Source organism: Bactrocera neohumeralis, chromosome 4, assembly GCF_024586455.1.
Source record: "Bactrocera neohumeralis isolate Rockhampton chromosome 4, APGP_CSIRO_Bneo_wtdbg2-racon-allhic-juicebox.fasta_v2, whole genome shotgun sequence".
NCBI classification, from domain to species: domain Eukaryota; kingdom Metazoa; phylum Arthropoda; class Insecta; order Diptera; family Tephritidae; genus Bactrocera; species Bactrocera neohumeralis.
Genome location: NC_065921.1, coordinates 74,110,233 through 74,134,224, shown reverse-complemented (window position 1 = coordinate 74,134,224; position 23,992 = coordinate 74,110,233). Strand labels below are relative to the sequence as shown.

The window sequence follows — 23,992 nt, the reverse complement described above, 5'->3', positions numbered from 1 at the left end:
GTGCAAAAAAGTCACGTAATATTTTTTCCTTAGAAACCGTAAAAATAGCATCCCTAACGACAAAATCAGGACGGAGCCATGTGTAGAAGTTCACGCAAGTGAGAAAAGTTCTCTGAGCGCCATTCACTTGGGAGTGGCCAGAAAAGATTCTTTTACATATGACGCGAGCAGCTCACGACTTCCGGTCTTAGACCAAGTAACCTCTGGGTAGCCAAAAAACATCCGTTTGAAGGCGAGCTATAGTGAGAAGGCGAAACATTCTCTGTGTGTTTGGTTTGGAACCCGCCGCGTAAAAAACCCTACATACATACATGATCGAAATTTAGTTGTTATATGAAAAAATTTTTCAATTGAGAAGATATCTTTACAAAATTTGGCATATTTTATTATCCAGAACAACTCTACAATCTTCGCAGAAATTGTTCAGATCGGACCACTATAGCATATAACTGCCATACAAACTGCACGATCCAAATCCAATTCTTGTATGGAAAAATTTTTCATCTGAGATGATATCTTCACGAAATTCGGCATGTATTATTGTCTAAAGCAACGGCATAATCTCCGCAGAAATTGTTCAAATCGGACCACTATAGCATATAGCTGTCATACAAACTGAACGATCAAAATCCAGTTCTTATATGGAATATTTTGTGTTTATGAAGGGCATTTAAAACTTTTTCTTAATTTTTCGTAATTTCTTACGATGTTTTCACGGTATCCAACAAAAAAAGTTTATTTTACCCACCCTAATATATACATTCAACTGTATGCGCATGCTGAAACCATTTATTGCGCCCTCCTAATGCTCGTCAATTTAAAGTATTTGACTATATAAATCAAGCAAATCCCGATTTAGACCCAAAGCGCCGGCGCGGCCAGTATCCGCATTACGGTTATACGTCGCCGGCAATTGCACGAACTCGCCTTGCGCTCGCCGCTTTGTCGTCGACAACATCGTCGAGGAATCGGGTAATATCTCACTATTACCAAAAGCGCCAACGAAGTCATTCTCCGCTGCTATATCTTTCTCAACCGCATACAGCTCCTCTTTAGTGTCGTCTCCGCCTCTACTGATTGTTGTCGTCGCTTCATTCACATCCAAATCGAAGAATAAAATATTGCACTGTTGCAAATTCTGTTCGAATTGCTTTTGAAAATTATTTGCATCGATCGGTTGTAGATCTTCGCTATCCGATTGCGGCAAATTAAAAAGTTCCGCCAGCGGATCAGCGTGTTGCTTCGTCGTCGCACGCGTGCTGCTGCTGTTCTCTTGACGCTGTGCTTCGGCAATTTCAACACTCTTCACATACACATTCTCACCGATGCTCTCAACGAATTCCTTATAATAGCTGGCCTCTACGGCACGCACAAAAGTGCCATCCAAATTTTGGAAACCGAGGCGTATGAGTAATGATATTTTCGTATTGAAACATTGTAGCCACGCTTTGTTCGTTTGATAGACGCCCCATTGACCGTCATCGCTCAAGACATTCCAGAAATCGAGCAGCACATTCTTGGTGAAATCGACCAACATTGTGCGTTGTGCATCGGGTCGCAGGCGACAAATCGCGTCCAAGTGTCTGAAAGTTATATCGAGTAAATGTTGTGGATGTTTCGAGTTGAAAAGTTGCCATTTGTAGATCATTGTCATGAGATTCCATAATTTATCCATCGAACTTTTGTCGAGACGCATGATTGATGAGGTGGCAATGTCATTGAGCATGTATTTACAGTGATCCACGGTAAGTAATTGCGAATTGTGGTGTGTCGAACCGACAATCAGGGAATCGAGGAACTTTGGCTCGAGTAATACAACGGTAACATCGTGAATAACTGTAAAGAGTGTGAAATTAGGAAATATTAAAATAAAGACAAAATAGTTAATATCTGTCAAAAAATATATGAGGTGGAAGTTATTTTTCAAAAAATTAAAAAGTGTCTTATAGAAATATAGTTGAGACTCCCTAACTCGAATCATCATAACCCACAAAAAAAAATTTTAGTTGGAGAGACTTTGAGTTATGAAAAGAAAACTTGTATGAAATTTGACTTTTATTGTCAATTCAAGAGTTCGAGTCATGTAGAACTTCGAGTTTGAGTTATGGAAGTTCAACTGTATTTGTATATACATATGTATGTATGTTTGTTTATATATGATATGTGGATAATATTCGACCGAAAAGACTACGTCCAGAAAACAGTGAAGAAAATCTAGCAGAGGGAGCTGAGAGTGTACACGAAGGTCGTGGAAAGTTGCTTGTGCAAGAACTGAAGCTGCTCGAACTTTCCAAGTGACATCGCTTCGTTCTATGGGCTCTTGAAAAGTCCTAAGAAGATCCGCAGATTTCGAGCCAAATTTTGTTCAGCGATGCGGCCCGTTTATGGCTCAATGGATACGTAAAAAAGCAAAATTGCCGCATTTGTAACGAAGATCAACCTGAAGAAATTTCAGAGCTGCCATTTCATCCAGAAAAAAATGCCTTAGTGCGGTTTGTCGACCGGTGGCATCTTCAGTCAATATTTCTTCGCAAATGATGTCGGTGAGAACGTAACCGCCAATAATGACTGTTATGGCACCAGGATAACCGACTATTTGATGCCTGAAATTGAAGCTCATGATCTCGGCGACATTTGGTTTCAACAAGATGGCGCCACTTCCCGCACATCGCATCAATCAATGGATTATTGAGAGAACACTTCGATGAGCAGATAATTTTACGTTTTGGGCCGGTCGATTGGCCACCAAGATCGTGTGATATCTCACTGTTAGACTTTTTCCTGTGAGAATATGTAAAATCCAAAGCATATGCGGACAAGATCGTGTGATATCTCACTGTTAGACTTTTTCTTGTGGGAATATGTAAAATCCAAAGTCTATGCGGACAATCCCGCTTCGATTCAGGCCTTGGCGCAAAACATCACACGTGTCATTCGCCAGTTACCAGTCGAAATGCTCGAAGGAGTCATCGAAATTGGACTCAACGGATCGACCAAATGCGACCTTGCCGCGGCCAACATTTGAAAGAGATAATCTTCAAAAAATAAATGTACAAAAATATACTTTCGAATGATAATAAACAATGGTCATTAAATTTGAAGTTTATGTACTTTTTTCTTTAAAAAGGTTGGGAACATCGAAATGGATTACCCAGTCCTTTCCAGTTACAGAGGATCGACAATTCATTTCAAATAAGGTAGATCCTTCCAAAAATGAGAGGCAGTGTCGTTATGTTTCCTTTTACATTTTTTCAGGAAACATTCCTGTTCTACCTAATAACTCAGATTCAACTCACAGAATGAGCCACAATTTCAGCACAGCTAATACGAAGTTCGCCAAATAGACGACTATATTCTCGGTACTCACATGACGTTAAGCTCTTATCGAAAAACCTTTATAATTAATATCCAATTATTTATATGAATACTTGGATGAATATTGGTGACATGTAGGCTTAAGAGCATATATGTACATTAAAAAACTTACTTCCTATGCATGTAAGCAATTATAAAATAAGGAGTAAAAACTAGCGGAATATAATAATAGAGCAATGAAATGTAATTATCCTTGCGGCAAATGCATTAAGCCGCTTGACCGCTCACTGCAAGGAGCTGCAACCTACCTACACTCGTAAGTATATTCGTAAGTATGTTATAAGGAAGTGCTAGCAACGACAAATCCTTAGGAGTTCACAAATTGGCACGTTCGCGTGCTTGCCGTAATGGTAAGGAGTGTGGTCCGTCGCCACTGAGAATGAAAATCAGAGCAATTTACTCGGAAAAGTAAGGATTGGCAAAACTCTGAAGAAACCGAAATTTTAATGTAAGAAACTGGAGATTGAAAGACGCTTAAAGTAACAACAACCGCATTAGATAGATAAAGATTCAAAATATAAATGTTTTGGGGCCAATGCTTTATGGCATTCGGAAAACTGGAAGAACTAAAGTGGTAACCATACTGTCTAATAATGATGTGAACTGAAATGACCACAGTCTTCAGCCCTGCTCTTGTATAACCGAACGTGATAAGTCCACCTTAGGTTTGAAGTGGTCGTATAGTTTTTCCTCGGTTATACAAGTAGTGTAAGACTGGGACTTATGCAACAAATTATGAAAGGTATTGGTAAAAATGAGAAGAACTTCATTTTCAACGAGACAGTTTTCAAAGAAAATAGGGAAATTTTTTCGAACCAGAGTTAAGATCATTAACAGAAAGCTCCAATTTTACTATAACTGAGATTGAGAAATCGAAATGAAGTGAGTTTATTCCAAGTTTTTTTGGGAAATAGTAGGAAAAGGGCTATTTTCATACTCGGTATGAGATAAAAGAGTCATACAATAAGCGAATCAATTTCGGCCATTTTTAAGACTACGCAATTAAATTTTTATAGAAAAAATAAAATGTTTTTCGAATCGCATGTGATCTCTGATGGTTCTCCACTGCTGCCGTAAGACCGGCTATCTAGCTAACTGCTAGCTCTTAGCAAAGCTTATATCGCCGTAATGATAGAAGTCCTTACTGGACACTGTGCCATTGGCACGCGTTGAGGCCAAAGATTTTGGTAGACCAACTTTTCAAAGTTGCAATAAGGAAGATGAGAAGGGAACATCGAGGCGATTTCCTCTCCCCTGTTCAGCTTTCGCCAGACTAAGGTTGAAATATTTTACTCTCTAGGAACCCTGCGAATTGACTGAAATTGATATTAGCCGCCACAATGAATTTGCAGCAGGCTCTAGGCGACCAGCTGCAAGCAAACCCATTGGTTCGTAAAGATCAATGAGGACTGTCGTATCGCAGTGGAGAGGCCGAACTGCGTAAGTATGAAGAGCTTGAGAATTTGGCCGACAGGGGTAATGCTCGAAAATTCTACGAAAAGATGCGGCGGCTAACGGAATGTTTCAAGACCCGGAGCTTACTCTTGTAGGACGCAAATTGGTGATCTAGTGGCTGATATTCAGGGCATTTTGAAGTTATGGAAGGTCACTTCTCCTACCTGCTGAACGACAGTGAAAGTGTAACTTCTGGAGATGCCGAACCCGATTCCCCAATCGATGACGATAGGAAAGATGTTCCATTGTTCAACTATGATGAGGTTTGAATAGCAATTACCCGCGTAAAGAACAACAAATCGGCTGGAGTCAAAGAAATACCAGCCCAGCTATTCGAAAAAGTGGTGAAGAACTGACAAGATGCATGCATCAACCTCATTGCAAGATATGGTCGGATGAAAGCATGCGCGACGATTGGCACCTAAGTGAGCTCTGCCCAATTCATAAAAAGAGCGACTCCATAATCTGCGCCAATTACTGTAGGATAAGCCTCCTTAATATCGGATATAATGTCTTATCAAACGTAATGGGTGAAATACTGAAGCTCACCGTCAACAAACTGATTGGACCTTATCAGTGTGGCTTCAGACCTGAAAAATCTACAATCGAACATATTTTAATCATGCGCAAAATGTTGGAAAAGACCTTGTGAAAGTAAGATCGATACACACCACCTCTTCGTGTCTGAACTTGGTATCCCCGCAAAGCTAATACGACTGTGTAAGCTGAGCGTTAAGCAACACTAAAAGCTCCGTCAGGATCGGGAAGGACCTCTCCGAGTCGTTCGATACCAAACAAGGTTTCAGACAAGGAGACTAGCTCTTGTCATTAAACAAACAGTCATAGCATTCACGATTTGACTCGCATGTCACTATTGACAGTCATAATTTTGAAGTCGTCGATAAATTCCTCTATCTTGGAACCAGAATTAACACTAACCACTATATCAGCCTTGAAATCCGATGCATATATACGGCGACATTGACATAGTTCAGCAAATCAAGAGACACCGGCTGCGCTGGCTGTTTTCCGGACGGAAAAGAACAGTCCAGCTTTGAAGGTTTTCGATTCAGTACCCGCCGGTGAAAGCAGGGATAGAGGAAGAACTACACTTCGTTGAAGCGATCAGGTCGAGAAGGACCTGGTTTCATTTGGTATCTCGAATAGGCGGCAAATAGCGAAAAGAAGAAACGTCTGGCGCGCTGTTGTTTACTTGGCTATAATCACGGAAGCGGTGTCTACGCCAGTAAAGAAAAAGAAGAAGCTCTAGGCGTTTTGTCGATGTACGACGGTCTCCTTGATCCATATCTCAAAATTCTGGGCATTATAACGAATATAATATATGGACACAATAAAAAACTCCAGTGTTTCTCTAAGGTTAAAAACATAAAATCTTAAATTTTTTCGAAAGCCTCCTTTCTGATCTTCAATAAATTTTTATCATCCCGTTAAAAGCAATCATTGCGTAAACAATGCATTGCCACCTTTGTACATATGCCGCTAAGAAAAATCTGTTGGTACTCAACTGTCCTTTCCTTTGCGCGGTTGGCTTCTTTCTTGCCTGCTTACGAAGCCTGCTTCGGGCACTTAAGTTGCGCCAGCAGCACTTTCAGAGTATTTGCAGTGGGTATGACGCATATGGTCAAAAGGACAAGCAGCCTGTGTGCAAATGCATTTATAATCTGGTCATTAAGTATATATGTATGTATGTATGTATATATGTATGGGTGTTTAACTTAATGTTATATATTGTGTCATATGCCCGCATACCCATACAGATGTATGTATGTATATATGTAAATAGTGTTACTTGTTTAATGGCATAAGTGACACCGCACAAGCACAACAACACCAACCGCAAACTAATAAAATGTTGCTATTACAAATATTATTGCTTTTAATACATTTATGCCATGCTTTGTTGTTACTGTTGTCATGAGTGTTGTACGCTACAAATGTGAACATATGTAACTAAATTTTATCGGTAAATATTTGTACGACAGCAAAACGACGACGATACACAATTCAGAACGAAAGCGAATCACTGCCACCGCTAAGTGAACGGACAAACAAAGGCGGCCAAGTGAACTTGAAGTGAACAAAATGTTGGTCGGTTTAATTTGAAAATCAAACAAACCGAAAATGCCATTGCAATAAATTCAAAATATCAGTCACAACAACAACCGACAGCGAATTGTGCGCAGTAGCTTGCAATTGACTTTTGAAATTGCAGCAACAAATGAAGAAAATGCAGAAAATAAACAGGTAGACGACTAAATTGGTGGCGAAGTATAAGCAAGTGCTCTTCTTATTTCATACGAAGACACTGTCGAACGAAAGTATGGAGACACCGAGCGCTGTTCCAAGAAGATCCGACAAAGTTTATTTAGCGATGAGGCCCATTTCTGGCTCAATGGGTTACATACAAGCAAAATTGCCGCATTTAGAACGAAGAGAAATTTGAATTCATTCAAGAGTTGCCACTTCATCCATAAAAACAACGGTTTTGTGTGGTTTGTGGGCCAGTGGAGTCATCAGTACATATATAATGATGGTGAGAACGTAACCGCCAATGGCGACCGTTTCCGACTATTAGATGCCTGAAATTGAAGCTTGTGATTTAGGAAACATTTGGTTCACCAAGATCGTGTGATATCATACTGTTGGAAGGCATCCCCAGCGGTGTCGACAATCCACCCCTTCAGGCCTTTCGGGAAAACATATACCCCCAAAGACCTTCAACCTGGTACCACGGGGAGCAAGCTGAGTTCGCTCCAGTCTGCTCATTGAAAATTGGAGATTCGTGGTTGACCATCTGTGGTTAAAACCCAAATTTGAAAAACTGATAATCAGTCAAAGTAATGCAAAACCGCTCCTTCAAAGTACGGCAGAGGTTTTAGATGGGCCTCGAGCCATACAAGGTGTTAACAATGTGTCCATGCCACACTGCGAATTGGTACTGAAAATGTTTACCCAGTTTTCAGGGCGCTGATTGACGCATTGTATTGATCCGTTGTGCTTTTGAGCACCGTGGAGTTAAGCTGTCGACAGCAGGATCCCACGTTAAACACAACCATACGTCAGACGTTGTTAGAAGGCTAAAGTCTATGTCGACAATCCCGCTTCGATTCAGACCTTGGAGAAAAACATCACTATTGTCCTTCACCAGCTACCAGCCGAAAAGCTCGAACGAGTAATCGAAAATTGGATTCAACGGATGGACCATCTGAGACGTAGCCGCGGCCAACATTTGAAAAAGATAATCTTCAAACCATAAATGCCAAACAATGCTCCTTCGAAATAGTCTTTAAAGAGTTAAGTCAGTCTAGAACCCTCAAACGTTAACAATTTTTACTGAATTATATCTTTAGGTAATGTTAAAAAGTCGATCCTGTAACAAAACCAATAATAAGATTCCCGAATAACTCTGATTGAACCTGAATTGTCGTAAGGAAAACTTTTCAAAATGGCTTGCATTAGGCCAATTTTTGGTATAAACTTTTTCTAGTGGGACAATAAGGACAACGCTGATTATGGGAACTCGCAAAATAAAAAAAAAATATCGCCAAGCTCAGTCAAACAGCACTTAAAGCGAACTCGCTAATGGTGCAAATAGTCCATTAGATCGTAACCAAGTACAGCTTATTTAGGTGACAGGTCACAAGGATATTGCCGGGACGAGCTTGCCCGCTCTTCAGGTACCACTAGAATGGTAGGATCGGAACCCTGTATGTTGGTTGGTCTCCATACCATAAAGGCGCTACTCCGCGAAGATGAAAAAGTATACAGCGAAAATTATTGGCAACAACTCCAAGACATAAGCCAAGCTAAATTGCTAATGGGTGGTTACAACCTCACCAGGTTTAAAAATGTAATCAATCTCAAGAGAGACAAGCTCCGGCTTCTTGTCGCATTTTACGCTGGGCACTGTAAGCTCAAGCAGCATCTATTTAACTTGGGTCTAGCATCTTGTGCAAACTATCGGTTTTTAAATATGAAGCCGGACACTCCCGAGCACTTGATGCTAGATTTCACAGCAATCTGCGGACGCAGAATTAAGGCTCTTGGATTCATGTATCCAAAAACTAATCATATCACCTCAATATCGCCTAGGAGAATACTGGAATCAATGTAATGGGTATATGTGAGTCGTTGTAACAGAGAGGAGGGCACAATGGACCTTATCCTTTCTGCAATATGGGTGCTAAGTGCTTTCAGAACCATATCAAACGACACTTCTGAAGTATTAGCCAGTATGGCGGCCGATTGAAATTCAGGCAGACGAATTCGCCCACAGACTACTGGACAACTTTCCAGAGATGTCCAATGTGACATAAAGAGAGGAGAGACCATCAAAAGCATGCAATCTGTTAAGCAACACAAAATCTTCATGAAAAGTTCATATTGTTCAGACTTGATTCAGAGTGCAAACATTCCTGAAGACTCTGGTCATTACTTTATCATTTATATTTTGACATGTATAGAGTGAAAACTCTGAAAACCACTGTTGGAGGTAGTCTTACGGTGGAACATTTCACAGCACTTATATGCGAGTCTTCTGTAAAATGGAAAGCTGTCAGCGAAGCGGCAGCTCTAATTATAAAAAGATTGAGATTTTTACAACAATCAGTCCGTGCAATAGTGGATATTTAAATGTCTTCTTCTCTCCTGTAATACTTAGTTCAGTGGTCCCGTGGGAGAGACATGAGATGGGAGTAGGTTTAAAGTACCGCTCTATGGCTTTCCATCTTTCCTTTTACTATAAAACAAAGAATAGACCTCGCGGTGCAAAGCTCAATTTTATTTGTATCCGTCTAACCATCAGTAGAAAATGTCGGAGACTTCATAAAATATATATATGTATATAAATTAGCCATCTTCGTCTGTCTGCATATAGGGGAACTTGTCCGTCAGTTTTTGAGATTTCTCACATTTTATTTTCTCCCCAACAAGCTCATTTATCGGACCACTATAGCATATAGCTATCAACTGAAAGATCAGAGTCAAGAGCTTGTATGGAAAATTTTTTCAATTGGCATTGAATATTCTCTGAGACAACGGTGCAATACCTGAATTCTTGTAAGGAATCTTTTGTAATTGTGAAGGGTGTTAAAGAGAGATCTCTCATCCGAGACTGTTTTCTTCTTTTCATTGGCAATGTTTTTTACGCGGCGGGAAACAAAGACCAAACTCTACGAGTCACTCATTATTCCCGTCCTGCTATATGGTGCAGAGGCATAGACGATGACAACGTCTGTTGAGGCGACCCTACGAGTTTTCGAGAGAATGGTTCTGCGGAAGATTTATGGTCCTTTGCGCATTCGCTACGGCGAGTACCGCAGTCGAAGGAGCGATGAGCTGTACGAGTTATATGACGACATTGACATAGTTCATAGAATCAAGAGACAGTGGCTAGCTAGGTCATGCTGTCCGGATGGAAGAGAACACTCCAACTCTAAAACTATTCGACACAGTAACCGATGGAAGAAGCAGAGGAAGACCTCGACTTCGTTAGAAAGATCAGGTATAGAAGGACCTGGCTACACTTGGAATCTCCAATTGGCGCCAAATAGCGAAAAGGAAGAACGACTGGCGCGGCAATAAAAAAGGAGAAGAAGGGTACAACTGAAGTTAACGATTTTTGTTGTTTTGATGTAGTCTAACAAAACAAATCAAATTGATTTATCATTTCGTTGTCGAAGTCGACCTTGAACCTCTGTCCAAGTGTTTTTACATAAATTGTCATAGGTTTCCAGTGTATCTACATATACTTTTATGACACAGTGTACCACGATAAGCATACGAATTGGACTTAGTCAATAAGAATCAGTGTCAAGAACTTGCAAAGCAAAGCAGAGAAAACTACAATAATAAGAAATAATAAGAAGAGGCTGACAAATGAAAGTGAATTGAACCAGCAACACCAATGGCAATTAAAGATACTTATGTATGTAGTTATATGCTTATGTATGCGCTACAGTCATACATGCTTACTAACATAAGTACACTAGCCTAACTGCAGATGCTTTGGGTGCGCAGGGATCATAAACATATGCAAGTATATGAGAGATATTGTTATTCTACCTGCAATATTTATCACAGAGCTCAATACATAATACAAGTGACAACCAGTTTTCATTAACATACCCAAAATCACAAAATCACAATTCTCCACTGTTGCACAACAAAAAGTACACGCAATCGCGCATATGAGCAAACACCCATGTTCATACATATGTGTGTTTGTACGCACAAGTACGGAATGTACACTTACCTACAGGCAAACACATAAAATCGAAAAATAAAATAAAACAACAACAGAATCGGAGCCTAAAAAACACCCTCACCCTAGCGAATCCACGAACTAAGCAGCAAACAAAAAGTCATAAAGAGTCATTAAATCTTAATACGTCTTAAAGCCTTGCGTCAAAAAGGGCATAAAACGATTGGGTCAACTGTGGCATGTTGTTGTTGTTGTGTGCTGTGCGGTTTCGGTTTAATATAAACGGAAATTTAGTTTTTTATACGCCAATGTTTAATTTTGTGTTTAGTACTTAAACGAGTACATAGAAATGTACACACACACGAGTAAGTGCGAGTATGTACGAGCTGTGTACGCCGTAATCACAACTGTACCTCCAGAGGAGTGAAGGAGTGGGGATTTAATTTGAAGGTAAAGACCGAACGTATAATTTTCATAAAAAAAATTGATGGCAAGAGGCAAGAGGTTAGAAGCGTGGCCGAATGGTTAAATGCGTGTAATAAATGACCGAAGTAAATTATTATTGTCAAATCATTTTGAGTATACGAAAACTTACCCCAAACACACTAGAATTAACCAACAGTCCATTAATATTCAGCACAACCTCTGAATATTATGTTGATTTGTCCGAAAACTTAATTCATAGATTTACATTTAAGTAAAATAGAAGTTCTAGGCCTGACTGATTCGTAGATTTACATAAAATAATATAGTAAGTTCTAGGCTTCACCGACACTTCGAATATGTGGTCCGTTTGCCATTATTATCGCCGCAAAACTAATACGGCTCTATGAACTAACGTTGAGCAATATCAAAAGCTTCGTCAGGATCGGCAAGGAGGTTTCATACAAGGCGACACCATTTCGTGCGACTTCTTCAATTTACTCTTGGAGAAAATAATTCGAGCTGCAAGACGAAATATCTCCTGTCGTCAAACAAACAGTCGTCGCACTCGCGACTAGGCTCCTACGTCACTGTTGACAGTCATAACTTCGAAGTCGTAGATAATTTCGCCTATCTTGGAAGCAGTATTAACACAACAATGATGTCAGTCTCGAAATACAACGAAATACAATGCCGAATAACTCTTTCCCACAGGTGCTACTACGGACTGAGTAGGCAATTGAGAAGTAAAGTCCTCTCTATCGACGAAAATATAAGTCACTCATTATTCCCGTCCTGCTATATGGTGCAGAGGCATGGACGATGACAATATCTGATGAGTCGACATTACGAGTTTTCGAAAGAAAGATTCTGCGGAAGATTTATGGTTCTTTGCGCGGTGGCTATTGACATAGTTCAGCGAATTAAAGGACAGCGGCTACGCTGGTTAGGTCATGTTGTCCGAATGGACGAAAACACTCCAGTTCTGAAAGTATTCGACGCAGTACACGCCGGGGGAAGTAGATGAAGGGGAAGGCCGGCACTCTGTTGGAAAGACCAAGTAGAGATGGACCAGGCGTTGCTGCACCATTTTTTTCGGAGATTTTGGCGTTGTAGTATGCTATACTCTATTCCAAACTTCGAACAAAGATCTTCTCAAATGGAAATGGATTTTCCATACAAGGACTTGATTTTGAGGTCAGTTGGTATGACTGCTATATGCCATAGTGATCTAATATCAATGGCTCTGATGAAATTTCAGATCGATATCTCAAAAATTAAGGGACTAATTCGCCTTTATATAGTAAGACAAACATAGCCAATTCAACTCTTCAAACCTATGATATACATATATATACATATACTGTAACTTTCAAGCAAGCTTAGTATATCTTGTTTTCTTTCAGCAGGAAAACGGTATCTTCCGAAAAATCGTCAAAGTAGTATAACGCTTGGTGTGGTAGATTTTTGAAATAGGGTTCTTCAAACTATTCGAATAATCTGTTATCATAAAAACAGATTATCTGAATATCCGGTTTGTAATCGTTTTCATAAACTTATACACGTAGAAAAACCTTTTAGAAGTTGAACGCTTGCTATTCGCATAGTCGACAACAAACGGTTAACCAGAAAGTCGAAAATGAGCGGTTAATCGAATATGGTAGTCGACGTCTTGCGACTATTAGGATACTGCAAAGCGATTATTATTATTTGAATAATGTCCTATCCGGTTAGTCGATTAGTCGTATAACCAAGAGCTCTACTCTGGAGATAAGGTTATTGATTAATAACAGCTTGTCGAGAGATTTACAAAATCTTAAACATTATTCTTCTTCTTTATTGGCGAAGAAACCGCTTACGGACGGAGTCATGTGTAGAAGTTCACGCAAGTGAAGAAAGTTCTCTGAACGCCATTCACTTGGGAGTGGCCAGACACAATTCTTTTACATATTTCTCAAGCAGCTCACAACTTTCGGTCTTAGACCAAGTATCCTCTGGGTAGACAAAAAACATCCGTTTGAAAGCGAGCTAAAATGAGAAGGCAAAATATGATTCCCCAGTATTATGCGCTGTGTTAGGAACCTGCCACGTAAAAACCACCCCCAAAAGAAAGGTTAGAAAAGGCCTCGGATCTTAAACATTACATATTATTAAAAACATTTTAAAAATCTTTTACGGAGAAAATTTTATCTAATTAGCTGGTTAACACACTAGAAAGAATCCAATAAGCAGTATCTAAAAGTAGCTGATAAGGCGAACGTTGTACTGTTTGATAGAAACATGATTGGAACCAATCAATATGAGAATTGTTGGCATTTTTCCTTTGTATTTTTGTTTAGCTCTCGGTTCGAGTATTTTCTTCGCATAAAAATATTTTTCTGCATCAATTTCTTTAAGTAAATTCATCTGATATTTCTATAATTTCCGGTATAGAGATGAATCCAGTATAACAAATCTCATAAAAATAGATATCGTCAGTAAAAAACGATCTAACTAACCCTACTTTGTTGGAAATGTATAGATTACTACCTATCGCCGACGAATTTGAACTGGAAGTTATAAAAACGAAACTATTTCGCTGTAAAGCTTTGGCTGATTTGTCACTGATTCACTGTCAGGATCGTTGAAAAAATGTCATATTATAAGGATTAACACTTAGTATCCTTAAACAACATATTTTCAAAGTGTCACTTACACCACTATCCAACTATGGTACTTTCCACTTCACAACAAAAGTATGATAAACAATCAAACATTAGAGAACCGACATTTGAATTAACGAAAACAAATCGATTGTTGTTTTATTTGAATATGTAACCAAAAAGGGAAGAAACAGCAAACTTTTAATGTAGATTAAAACTCTAAGCAAGCCATCGAATGACCGCTGCGCTTGTAACCACACCTTGTAAAAACTGTACTCAAAGGATTGGTTAAAGGTACAACTGCCCTTCCCTGAATTCTTTCCTTTCTTATTAATTTTTGTTTTGCGTTTAATTTGTTAATGTAAGGGGATGTTTGAAAAGCAAGATACATTGATTTATTGTGATAATATTCGAATTAGGTTGTTGTGTTTCTTAAGACACTAACTTACTCAGAGAAATAGACCCTCCTTATTTTTGAAAGGTACGAAATGTATATTTAAACATTAGGGTGTGTCATTTAATAGTTCGAATGAGTGAATTAATCTAACCGATTACTGAAAATTGATGAAGTTTAGGTGTTTTAAGAACTAACAAAACAACAAATTCATGTCATATTGCACTAAAACATACATACATATATACAAACGAAATCGATACACCGATTATACAACTGCCAAGGCTTTGTCTAACCCAAAGGAACATGATGATCGAGTGGAATTGAGTTCAATGTCCATGCCTCTTCGAACCCGAGCTATTTTAGCCGGCAATTTACATTGCACCCTTCGGTAGACAAAGCCAAACGATGTGTTACCTGAGGGCTCCACAAAATCCCAAAAGACTCCGCACCGCTTACTTTCACTGATGAGCATCTACGTGCCCTTCAGGTTTAAGAGGTGAACTATGAACTACCGGATCGATCGACAATCATCCGTACTGTTTCGAGGTAAAAACTCTAAATTGAAATAAATTAAAAAGGGGGATTCGCAGGATGGTGTTCTCTCCCCGTTGCCTTCTAACTTTTATACCTCGAAACTCCCTCAACTACCAGAGGGAATTTCTATCACCTCGTACGCTGATGATTGCACGATAATGTCATTGGGCGCTGGAATCGACAGCTTGTGCTCAAAAAGGTACGGCTATCTCTGCGACGTTTCTCGCTTCTTTGCTGCACGGAACCTACAAGTATTACTTTCCCCCACTAACTTCACAGCGACCATATTCACAAACTGGACGAAGGAGTACAGACTTGACCTTAATATTTCAGTGGTAGGCGTTAAAATTTCAACTGTCAATAACCCTAAGATTTTAAGTGCGACACTCAACAGCCTGTGCTCCTTCACTTCTCACACAACCGCGATTATTGCCAAAGTACAGAGCCGCAACAAAATCCTCAACTCGCTAGCTGGCAGCACATGAAGAAAAAACAAAGAAACGTTATTGGCAACTTACAAGGGAATCGGCCGGCTGGGCCTTAACTACGCCGCACCAATATGGTCGCCTGGATGCCGTGAAACGCAGACGAGGAAGCTTCAGACATGTCAGAACACTGCACTACAGACTATAATCTCTGATGTCGCCTTTCGAACATTTGCACAGTGAGTCCCATATGTTCCCAGTTAAGGAGCATAATGAACTTTTCTCCAAGCAGTTTCTGCTACGATGTTTTCGTAGAAATCATACCTGCAGTCAGCTGCTTAAAGCGAAATCGCTTCCTAGAAGCATCAAGAGGTCCTTCCTCAACTACGTCGATGACATAAGATAATACGCCGACCAGACCTCGGACGTAACTAACTTCAGACATGAACTGACCGCCATTCACAGTAGAGCCATAAACATCTTTACCGACTAACTCTCAGTGAATGACGTACTTGGAGTCAAACCACCACCCATTACAGACGACGAGCTCAACTTCCCGCGAGAATCGAGAGTGACTCTCGTTCTGGATACTGTAGCAGGTTGAACTCTTACTTATCCAGAATCGTCCTTGACATATCAAATACATGTCCAGCATCAACGAGTCCCCGCATAACCCTAACCACCTCTTTACATGCCCAACTAACCTTACACATCTGACACTACTCTTCCCCCTAAGGTCCGAACCCGTCGAAACAGTACGTTTCTTGGGCCTACCATTAGATCGCCTCGATGACAACTTATCTGAACCTTACCACCTTAATGGGGACTATATAACCGTTACAACAACAACAACTTTCCAAGCCTTCTTCACAGAGTTAAGAACAGGATATATATACAATACAATCCATTAATATCTTGCAGAGTATCAACAGTCACCATTAACCTCTTTTTACTGTGAGATAAAAAAAATTTTAAGAATTTTTTCAAGTCTTCATCCGTAAGTCCTCCGTTTTCGTATTAATAGAATTTTTATTTTTATTCCCGATTATGCCGAAACTTACGTCTCTCAAAATGCCATAGCATAGATTCAGATTTCGGAGTTGAGGATCTTATGAACTCGAAAGTCCCCAATATTAGAAAGCTTCCCTTAATTAAAATCCGCAAACCTCTAATGGGGCCAACATTTATAATCGGTTCGTTGCAGAGGCCAAAGCTGTTCTGAATTTCGATTTGATCGTCGATTTTGATACCCAGAAACTTTTTTTGGTTTCTAAAATATGTATTTTATTTAACATTAAATAGCTGGAGACCGCATATTTCAAATTTTTCAAACAGAATCGGTATGCAGTAAGACCTGAAAGTATAATTCGATTCTGCGAAATTCAATCGAATCCCGATGTTCGGCAGACCTGTATATACTATACATATATAGAAATGCTCTACATATATGAACCTCTACACAAGTATATATTTGCTCACATTCTCACAATTTCTGTTAATTGATGTTGTTTATTAGCTCTATTTCAGTATAATTTGCTTTCGATATTCTACATGAGCGATCAATAAAAATCAATCAATTGATAAACAAATTAATTCATCCGCTCCTAACATGAAATTTATGTTATATTCTTTCTTTCAGTATCTACAATGTCTGGGCGAAGAGTGAATCCAACTACACGGCTGCATTTGGCTTAATTGTATGCTTACGAATGATAAGTATACTATACTAATCAACAGATCTTCTTTTATTACAGGAAGGTAAGAGAGCGGTTTGTTAGAGGAAATAACAGGCAACTTGATATTAAGCGAGTAGTCCAGTCAACGGCGCGAAAAGAAGACTTCACTTCGATAATTTATTCTGGGAGTAAGGTAAAATTAATCGAATCTGTCTCTTTCAGGCAGTATTCAAAATCGAGAGGGATGTACGGTGGAGGACGACGGTGATTCCCTTCCGTTCCCACGACTATTGTGGGAAAAAGTAACCGGAACGGAGCCGAATTTTTATCCGGCCGGCCAGGGACTGTCAACTCTTGTCAAACATGGTGCCCAAAAACTGAAAGACCCTACTCAAAACACAAAATTTTCAGATTTTAGACGTAGACAGGACCATTTTTAGTATTTTCTATGTTTTTATAGTTACTCTTATACAAATTGTATATAGTTATAGCTAGAATTTGGGTTCACGGATACTTGCTCTGTCAACGAATGCCCATTACGTTTTAAGAATTACTTTGGGGCAAGTGACCACCGCGGCTGACCCAAATAAATTCCAACCGAGAGGCCCAATGTTAGATCATGCAGCAAGAGTCAGCAATAGCGGACCGAATATTCTCTTCCAAGGAATTAATCGTCGCGTTTTTGTCTCCTCAGATAAGCGACTTTACATAACTCCACAAAAATAGTCCAACGGCGTTAAATCACATGAAGTACTGTCTTGTTGGAACAAAAGGTTGTCCACCTCAACATACTCCAATTCAGATACGGAAAAGTCATAAATCATGACACCATAGCGTTCCCAATTGATTAAAGTTGACTTCATTTATGAAGAAATATAGATCAAAGATTCCCTCTACCCATAGAGCAAAACAAACAGTGATTATGATCCCTGCAAAGGCGTCCATTTTGTTAATTAACGTACTCATTTGTGAAAATCGGGATCGGTGGCCATCTCGTTTTGGGTCAGTTCACGATGGTTGTACGAACGAGTTAGCGACCGAATTAGCGCAGGGGTCGCAGGACCATGCACCAAACTCTCCATATCTTTGGGTAGTTTTCCGAACATATTCGAAGTAGAGGTCTTTGCTATAAGTCGGTGCATAGACCAACGCAACTATCGCAATGAACGTCTGGTTATACTAAGCGATAGTCAAGCGGCACTCAAAGCGATCTCTGCGTACGAGATCAAAACGCTATTGGTGCAGGAGTGCTTAAACCGACTGAACAGTCTATCAGATCGTAATCAAGTGCCCCTTATTTGGGTACCAGGTCACAAAGATATAGCCGGCAATAAATTGGCTGAAACTCCAGAATACCTGCTAATTGACTGCATAGCAGTCTGTAGGCACAGGATAAAGGTTCTAGGATCCATGTTTCCAAATAGGGATCACATCAACTCATAAGCACCTAGCTGTATATTGGAATTTGTCAATTTGCTGGCGCAGGGTGAGTCGTTGTGACTTCGGATAGGACACAATACCTTATGTAGGTCGCGGTGCAATCCTCATTTATTAATCTATTCTAATGTAATCTAATCTAAGCCCCCAAACCAAGATCCTTTCGGAAAGCTGTCCATAAACTGGATGAGCACTAAGTAAGTATAAATCAATTAACACCTGTCAAAAATATTAACTCCGAAAAGACAGAACACCACACGTCTAAAAGACACAATCACTAATATCCCAACTGAATTCATAATTTCGAAAAGTTATTGAAATAAAAATCTCCTTTCATTTGTTAACTAGTGTCAAAAACCAATTGCTGGCTGCTTGCTGCTCCCTCAACACGAGCACAAGAAAAGCGTTAAATATTCAGCATCTCGAGTATCACGTTTTTTGTTTTCTTAAACTTTATTAACAGCACAAAGTTGAATGAATGCAATATTGCGATTTCAATGAATGAGCAATAAACGAATGCTCAAGATGCCAAGAGTGACAATTGCTGGATTAAGAAAAAAACGGCGAGCGAAAAATTAATAACAACGACAAAATTGCATGGTTCTTGAAGAAATGCTCGCATATGCCAAGCAGCGCAATAAATTCGGCAATCAGCAACGGCAGTAAGCGTGGCGGGTAGCATTATGAGCGGCAAGCGGACATTCGAAGTTCATTGCTGATCATGAATTGGTTTGAATTAATATAAATTAAGGATTAATTTAGTCGGTTCCGTTGTGACAAAGCTGATCACTATACATACATTTATATTGTATGTAAATACATAATGCAGGTTATGAGCACACCATATGTTATGTGAATTATGCATGCGTTGAAAGAGTTACTTTCAACGAGCCTTCAAGTCAAGTGATTCCTTTTGTGCTTGCGTTCAATATCTCATTAATCATGAGTCATTGTGTTCAAAAACTGTTTTGCGACAGCAAAGTGGCGACACAAAGCCGGTATTTTCTATATGTATGTACATGTTGGCGTTTTGGAGGTATATAATCTTTTTAAGGGCTGTCAAAATAAGGAAAACAGGGTTTAATATTTCTGTTCGATATATTTGAGTAGATAAACCTACAGAAAATTAAGTCGTAACTCTTTAATTTCCCCACTAAAATCACTCTTCTGCTTACGAAATTTCAACAGAACGTTGCAATAAATCCAAGCTCACATGAAACCACGCAATCTCTATTGGAGCGAAGTTCGGTTAACCAAATTATAGCATAAAATGGGCCATATAGCCAACTAGCTCCAATGACTTGATTCCGTTATGCCACTCTTTGTTAGAGTATATCAAGTCGAAGTAGACCTTTGGTAAACCAGCTACGACTGATCCACATTCGTTGCGTTTTTGTCGAGTTAGAGCCGGCTATACTGGAATAAGCGGACAGTATGAAATCCAAAAAAGTCTATCCGAACAATAAATATCTTAAAAATTTCAAAGAAATTAAGTTCAAAATTTTCTTAATTCTTTAGTTCTATGCCATAAATTTCCAGTCATTGTTATATTTTTTCCGCTAGAAGTACATTAACCTTGAGTTTGAGTCTATGACCCAACAAGATATAGACTTTTTATACCCAGAATAGGGTACCGATCCTTCAGTTTTTAAGATATCAATCTGAAACTTTATATACGTTCTTTTCTCCGCAAAAAGAGGCTCATTTGTCGGAACCGCCGATATCGAACAACTATAGCATATATCTACCACATAAACTGAACTATCAGAACCCCGTTCCCATGGCAGTCAGGCCTACGTAACCGAGACGGACCCGTATTTTTCATCCGGCCAAAGACTGTCAACTTAGCAGAATTCTGCCGCTACAATAACAATGGTTGAATCAGGTGCTTGTATGGAAAACTTTTTGATTTTACGAGATATCTTCACGAAATTTGGCAAGGTTTATTATCCAAGATAATAATACGATCTCCGAAAAAATTGTTCAGATCGGATGAAGATAGTACATAGCTGTCATATAAACTGCATGTTCGGTGTCAAGCTCTCGTGAATTTTCATGCTGAATACTTTATCATTATTATTTTTTTGTTTTATTTTATTTCATTTTATTTTATTTTTAAGAATATTATTTCATTTTTTTTATTTTTTTTGCTTTTATTTTTTAATTTTTTACCTAAGCGAAAGCAGTTTTTATTAATATAACTAAAAAAAAGTTAAAAAAAAAATTAGCTCTCATGAATTTTCATGCTGAATACTTTATCATTATTATTTTTTTGTTTTATTTTATTTCATTTTATTTTATTTTTAAGAATATTATTTCATTTTTTTTTTATTTTTTTTTCTTTTATTTTTTAATTTTTTACCTAAGCGAAAGCAATTTTTATTAATATAACTAAAAAAATGTTAAAAAAAAAATATTTAGCTCTCATGAATTTTCATGCTGAATTCTTTATCATTATTATTTTTTTGTTTTATTTTATTTCATTTTATATTTATTTTTAAGAATATTATTTCATTTTTTTTTATTTTTTTTTTTTTACTTTTATTTTTTAATTTTTTTCCTAAGCGAAAGCAATTTTTATTAATATAACTAAAAAAATGTTAAAAAAAAATATTTAAAAATTGTTTTTTTTTATTTAAAATATTTATAGAATTTTTTTTTTTTTTTTTTGGTTTATTTGCTTAAAAAAATATATTATTCAATGTAACTAAAAAAAATATTTGAAAAAAAATATAATTATTAATTATAATTATTGAAAACAAAATATTTTTTTATAAAAAAATTATAATATTTCTTTTTTTTTATTTAAAATATTTTTATACAACTTTTTTCATAATTTTTTAATTTATCTGCTTTTTAAATCTTTCAGTTATTATATTTTTAGTTTAATACTATTTATAATATATTTTTTTTATGCTTATTTGAATTTGATAATAATTTTTACAATGAATCTCCTTTCACTAAATATTATTTTGCGCAATTTTTTGTTTTTTAATTTTAATTTTTATGATTTATATATATGTATTTGTTGTTAATAATTCGTAGTTTTTTTTATAGTTTTTGAATATATTTGCTTTCTAAATCTTTTAGTTATTATATCTTTATTTTAATACTATTATTATTTTATTTTAATAATTTTTTTATATGATTTTTAATACTTTTTATTCTTTTTTGAATTTGATAATCATTTTTAAAATAAATCTCCTTTCACTAAATATGCTTTTACTTAATTTTTTATTGTTTTTTAATTTTAATTTTAAGATTTTTATTTATTTGTTTGAAATTTATTACTGATTTTTAAATAATTTTATTTATTTTCACTGAATTTCCTTTTATTTTGGTTGTTTGTTTTTTAATTTTGGTGTGTATTATTTTTTTGTTTTTATTTGTAACTGATTTTTTAATAATTTTTATTTGATTTATTTATTTTTATTTTTTTACTGTATTTTAAAATATATTAATTATTTTTAATTTTAATTTTTGTTATTACTATTTTCTTCTTTTTATTTGTAACTGAATTTTTAATGATTTTTATTTTATTTATTTATTTTTTTATTGTATTTGTATATATTTATTCCTTTTATTTACATTTTCTTCATTTTGAATTTGCATTATTTTATACATGGTACATATTTTCTTTTGAATAGCATTCCAAATTTTGTTGTACTGTTTTTTATATTTTTTAAATGTATAACTGTTATTTTGTGTTGTTAAATTTTTGATTTTATTTATAATTATTTTTTTATTTTGTACAGTAATTTTTTTATTCTATTTTACCTTTTTTTATTTTGTATTTTTTATATTTTTTATAAAACTTATTTTTAAAATTTTGTTTCTATGTATATTTTTTAAATTGAAATAATTTTTTTATTTTTACTTTTTTTTTTGTATTTGTGTTATATTATATATGGTGCTTTTATTAATATTGCAAAATTTATTGTAACACTTTTTATATTTTTTAAATTTATAACCCTTATTATTTATTGTTAAATTTGATAATTTTTTATATTATAATTCTTAATATTATTATATTTTCTGCATTAATTTTTTTTTTAAATCTAACCTTCCCTTTTTTAATTGTGATATTTTATATTTATTTATAATACTTATTTTTAAAATTGTATTTTTTACATTTGTAAAATATTTTTTTTTTTTTTTTATTGTTATCGTTATTTATTTTATTTTATATATTTTGTTTGTGAATTTATATATACATATTTCACTTTTATATTCAGTGTTATTTTAATTAAATAAATCGCACTATTTTATTAAATTAATAATTATATTTTTGTTATTAATTTATTTTTTTATTTTATTTATTAATTTTATTTTATTTTGTATATTTCTTTTATTTTTAATTAAATTTTTTTCTTTTTTTAAATTTAATTTTTTATTTATTTATTTTTTTTTTAATTAATTTTATTGCTCATTCTTTTTAGTTTATATCAATCGCACTATGTTACATTAATTATTAATCAATAATTTGCATACCGTTACTTCCAAGAAATACACCAAATTCACATTGTTATTAGGGTAACTACAAAATTATTGATTGCCTTTACTAGTATAATAAAATTTATTGACTCCCAACGGCAAGTGTTCTCGAACATATGCACACCTGTGTTAGAATTCAGCACACCATCTGATAGCTCCCATAATTAGACGCTTAATAGTCGCGAATTTTAAATTGCTAATTTCACCTAACACAAACACACACACACATACATACATACTATACACGAGTAAAAGTGCATTCATTTACTCCCGAACCCCCGCTGTTGTTGCTTTTTTGTTTTGTTTATACCTTGAGTTGACTTTTCCTCGCAAATTTGTTGCGCCTTCAGGCGTTGATCAATCACATAGAGCATTTCACAGCCCAAATTGACCATTAGAAAGACATTGGCGCGCGGGTTGCACTGCTGACTCAAGGACGCCATGCTGCTATTCTTGTTGTTGTTGTTAGAGTAAATGTGAATATGTCACCCGCCGCGCGCGGGAAAAATTAACGATTATCAGCTGTTTGCTAGCTACCGACAAAATACTGTTATTTAAAGACACTTCCACACCGCCACACTGCAATAACAAAAGCTCGCGCGATTTTATTGAGTTTCTCAACAATTTTGTTTACTCGTACAATTGAAGCGGAGCGCAACGTCTAGCATGCTAGCGATCCAATTGAACACTAACTCAAACAGCGTGCTGGCGCACACAGGAGTCAAAATGTTACACAAGCGCCCCCACACGCCGCCACCGCATGCACACGCGCGCACACACACTCATAGCGCCGCGCTCGCATTGCACAGTTCAACGATAAGAGTATGTCCGGCGGTTCGCTTGCCGTTGTCACTGTTTTCATTGTCGGTTAGCGCGCGCGTACCGCCGCGCTGCGCCTGCAAGAAGAAACG

General features: G+C 36.8%; 1 protein-coding gene across 1 annotated transcript; it reads right to left on the bottom strand.

Moving 5' to 3' along the window:
- Positions 1-354: 354 nt before the first annotated feature.
- Positions 355-23,927, bottom strand: LOC126756691 (uncharacterized). Its single transcript, XM_050469935.1, has 2 exons — positions 23,392-23,927; positions 355-1,836 (listed from the first exon to the last, which is right to left on the bottom strand). The coding sequence occupies exons 1-2, from the start codon at positions 23,522-23,524 to the stop codon at positions 818-820; spliced, it is 1,152 nt and encodes a 383-aa protein (XP_050325892.1). The 5' UTR covers positions 23,525-23,927; the 3' UTR covers positions 355-817.
- Positions 23,928-23,992: the final 65 nt, after the last annotated feature.

Bases quoted from the DNA above. Each gene is read 5' to 3' on its own strand.
- LOC126756691 (XM_050469935.1), bottom strand. From the start codon at position 23,524: ATGGCGTCCTTGAGTCAGCAGTGCAACCCGCGCGCCAATGTCTTTCTA. The intron at 1,837-23,391 runs GTATAAACAAAA...CACTCTTTACAG, and splicing joins CGAGGAAAAGTCAACTCAAG to TTATTCACGATGTTACCGTT.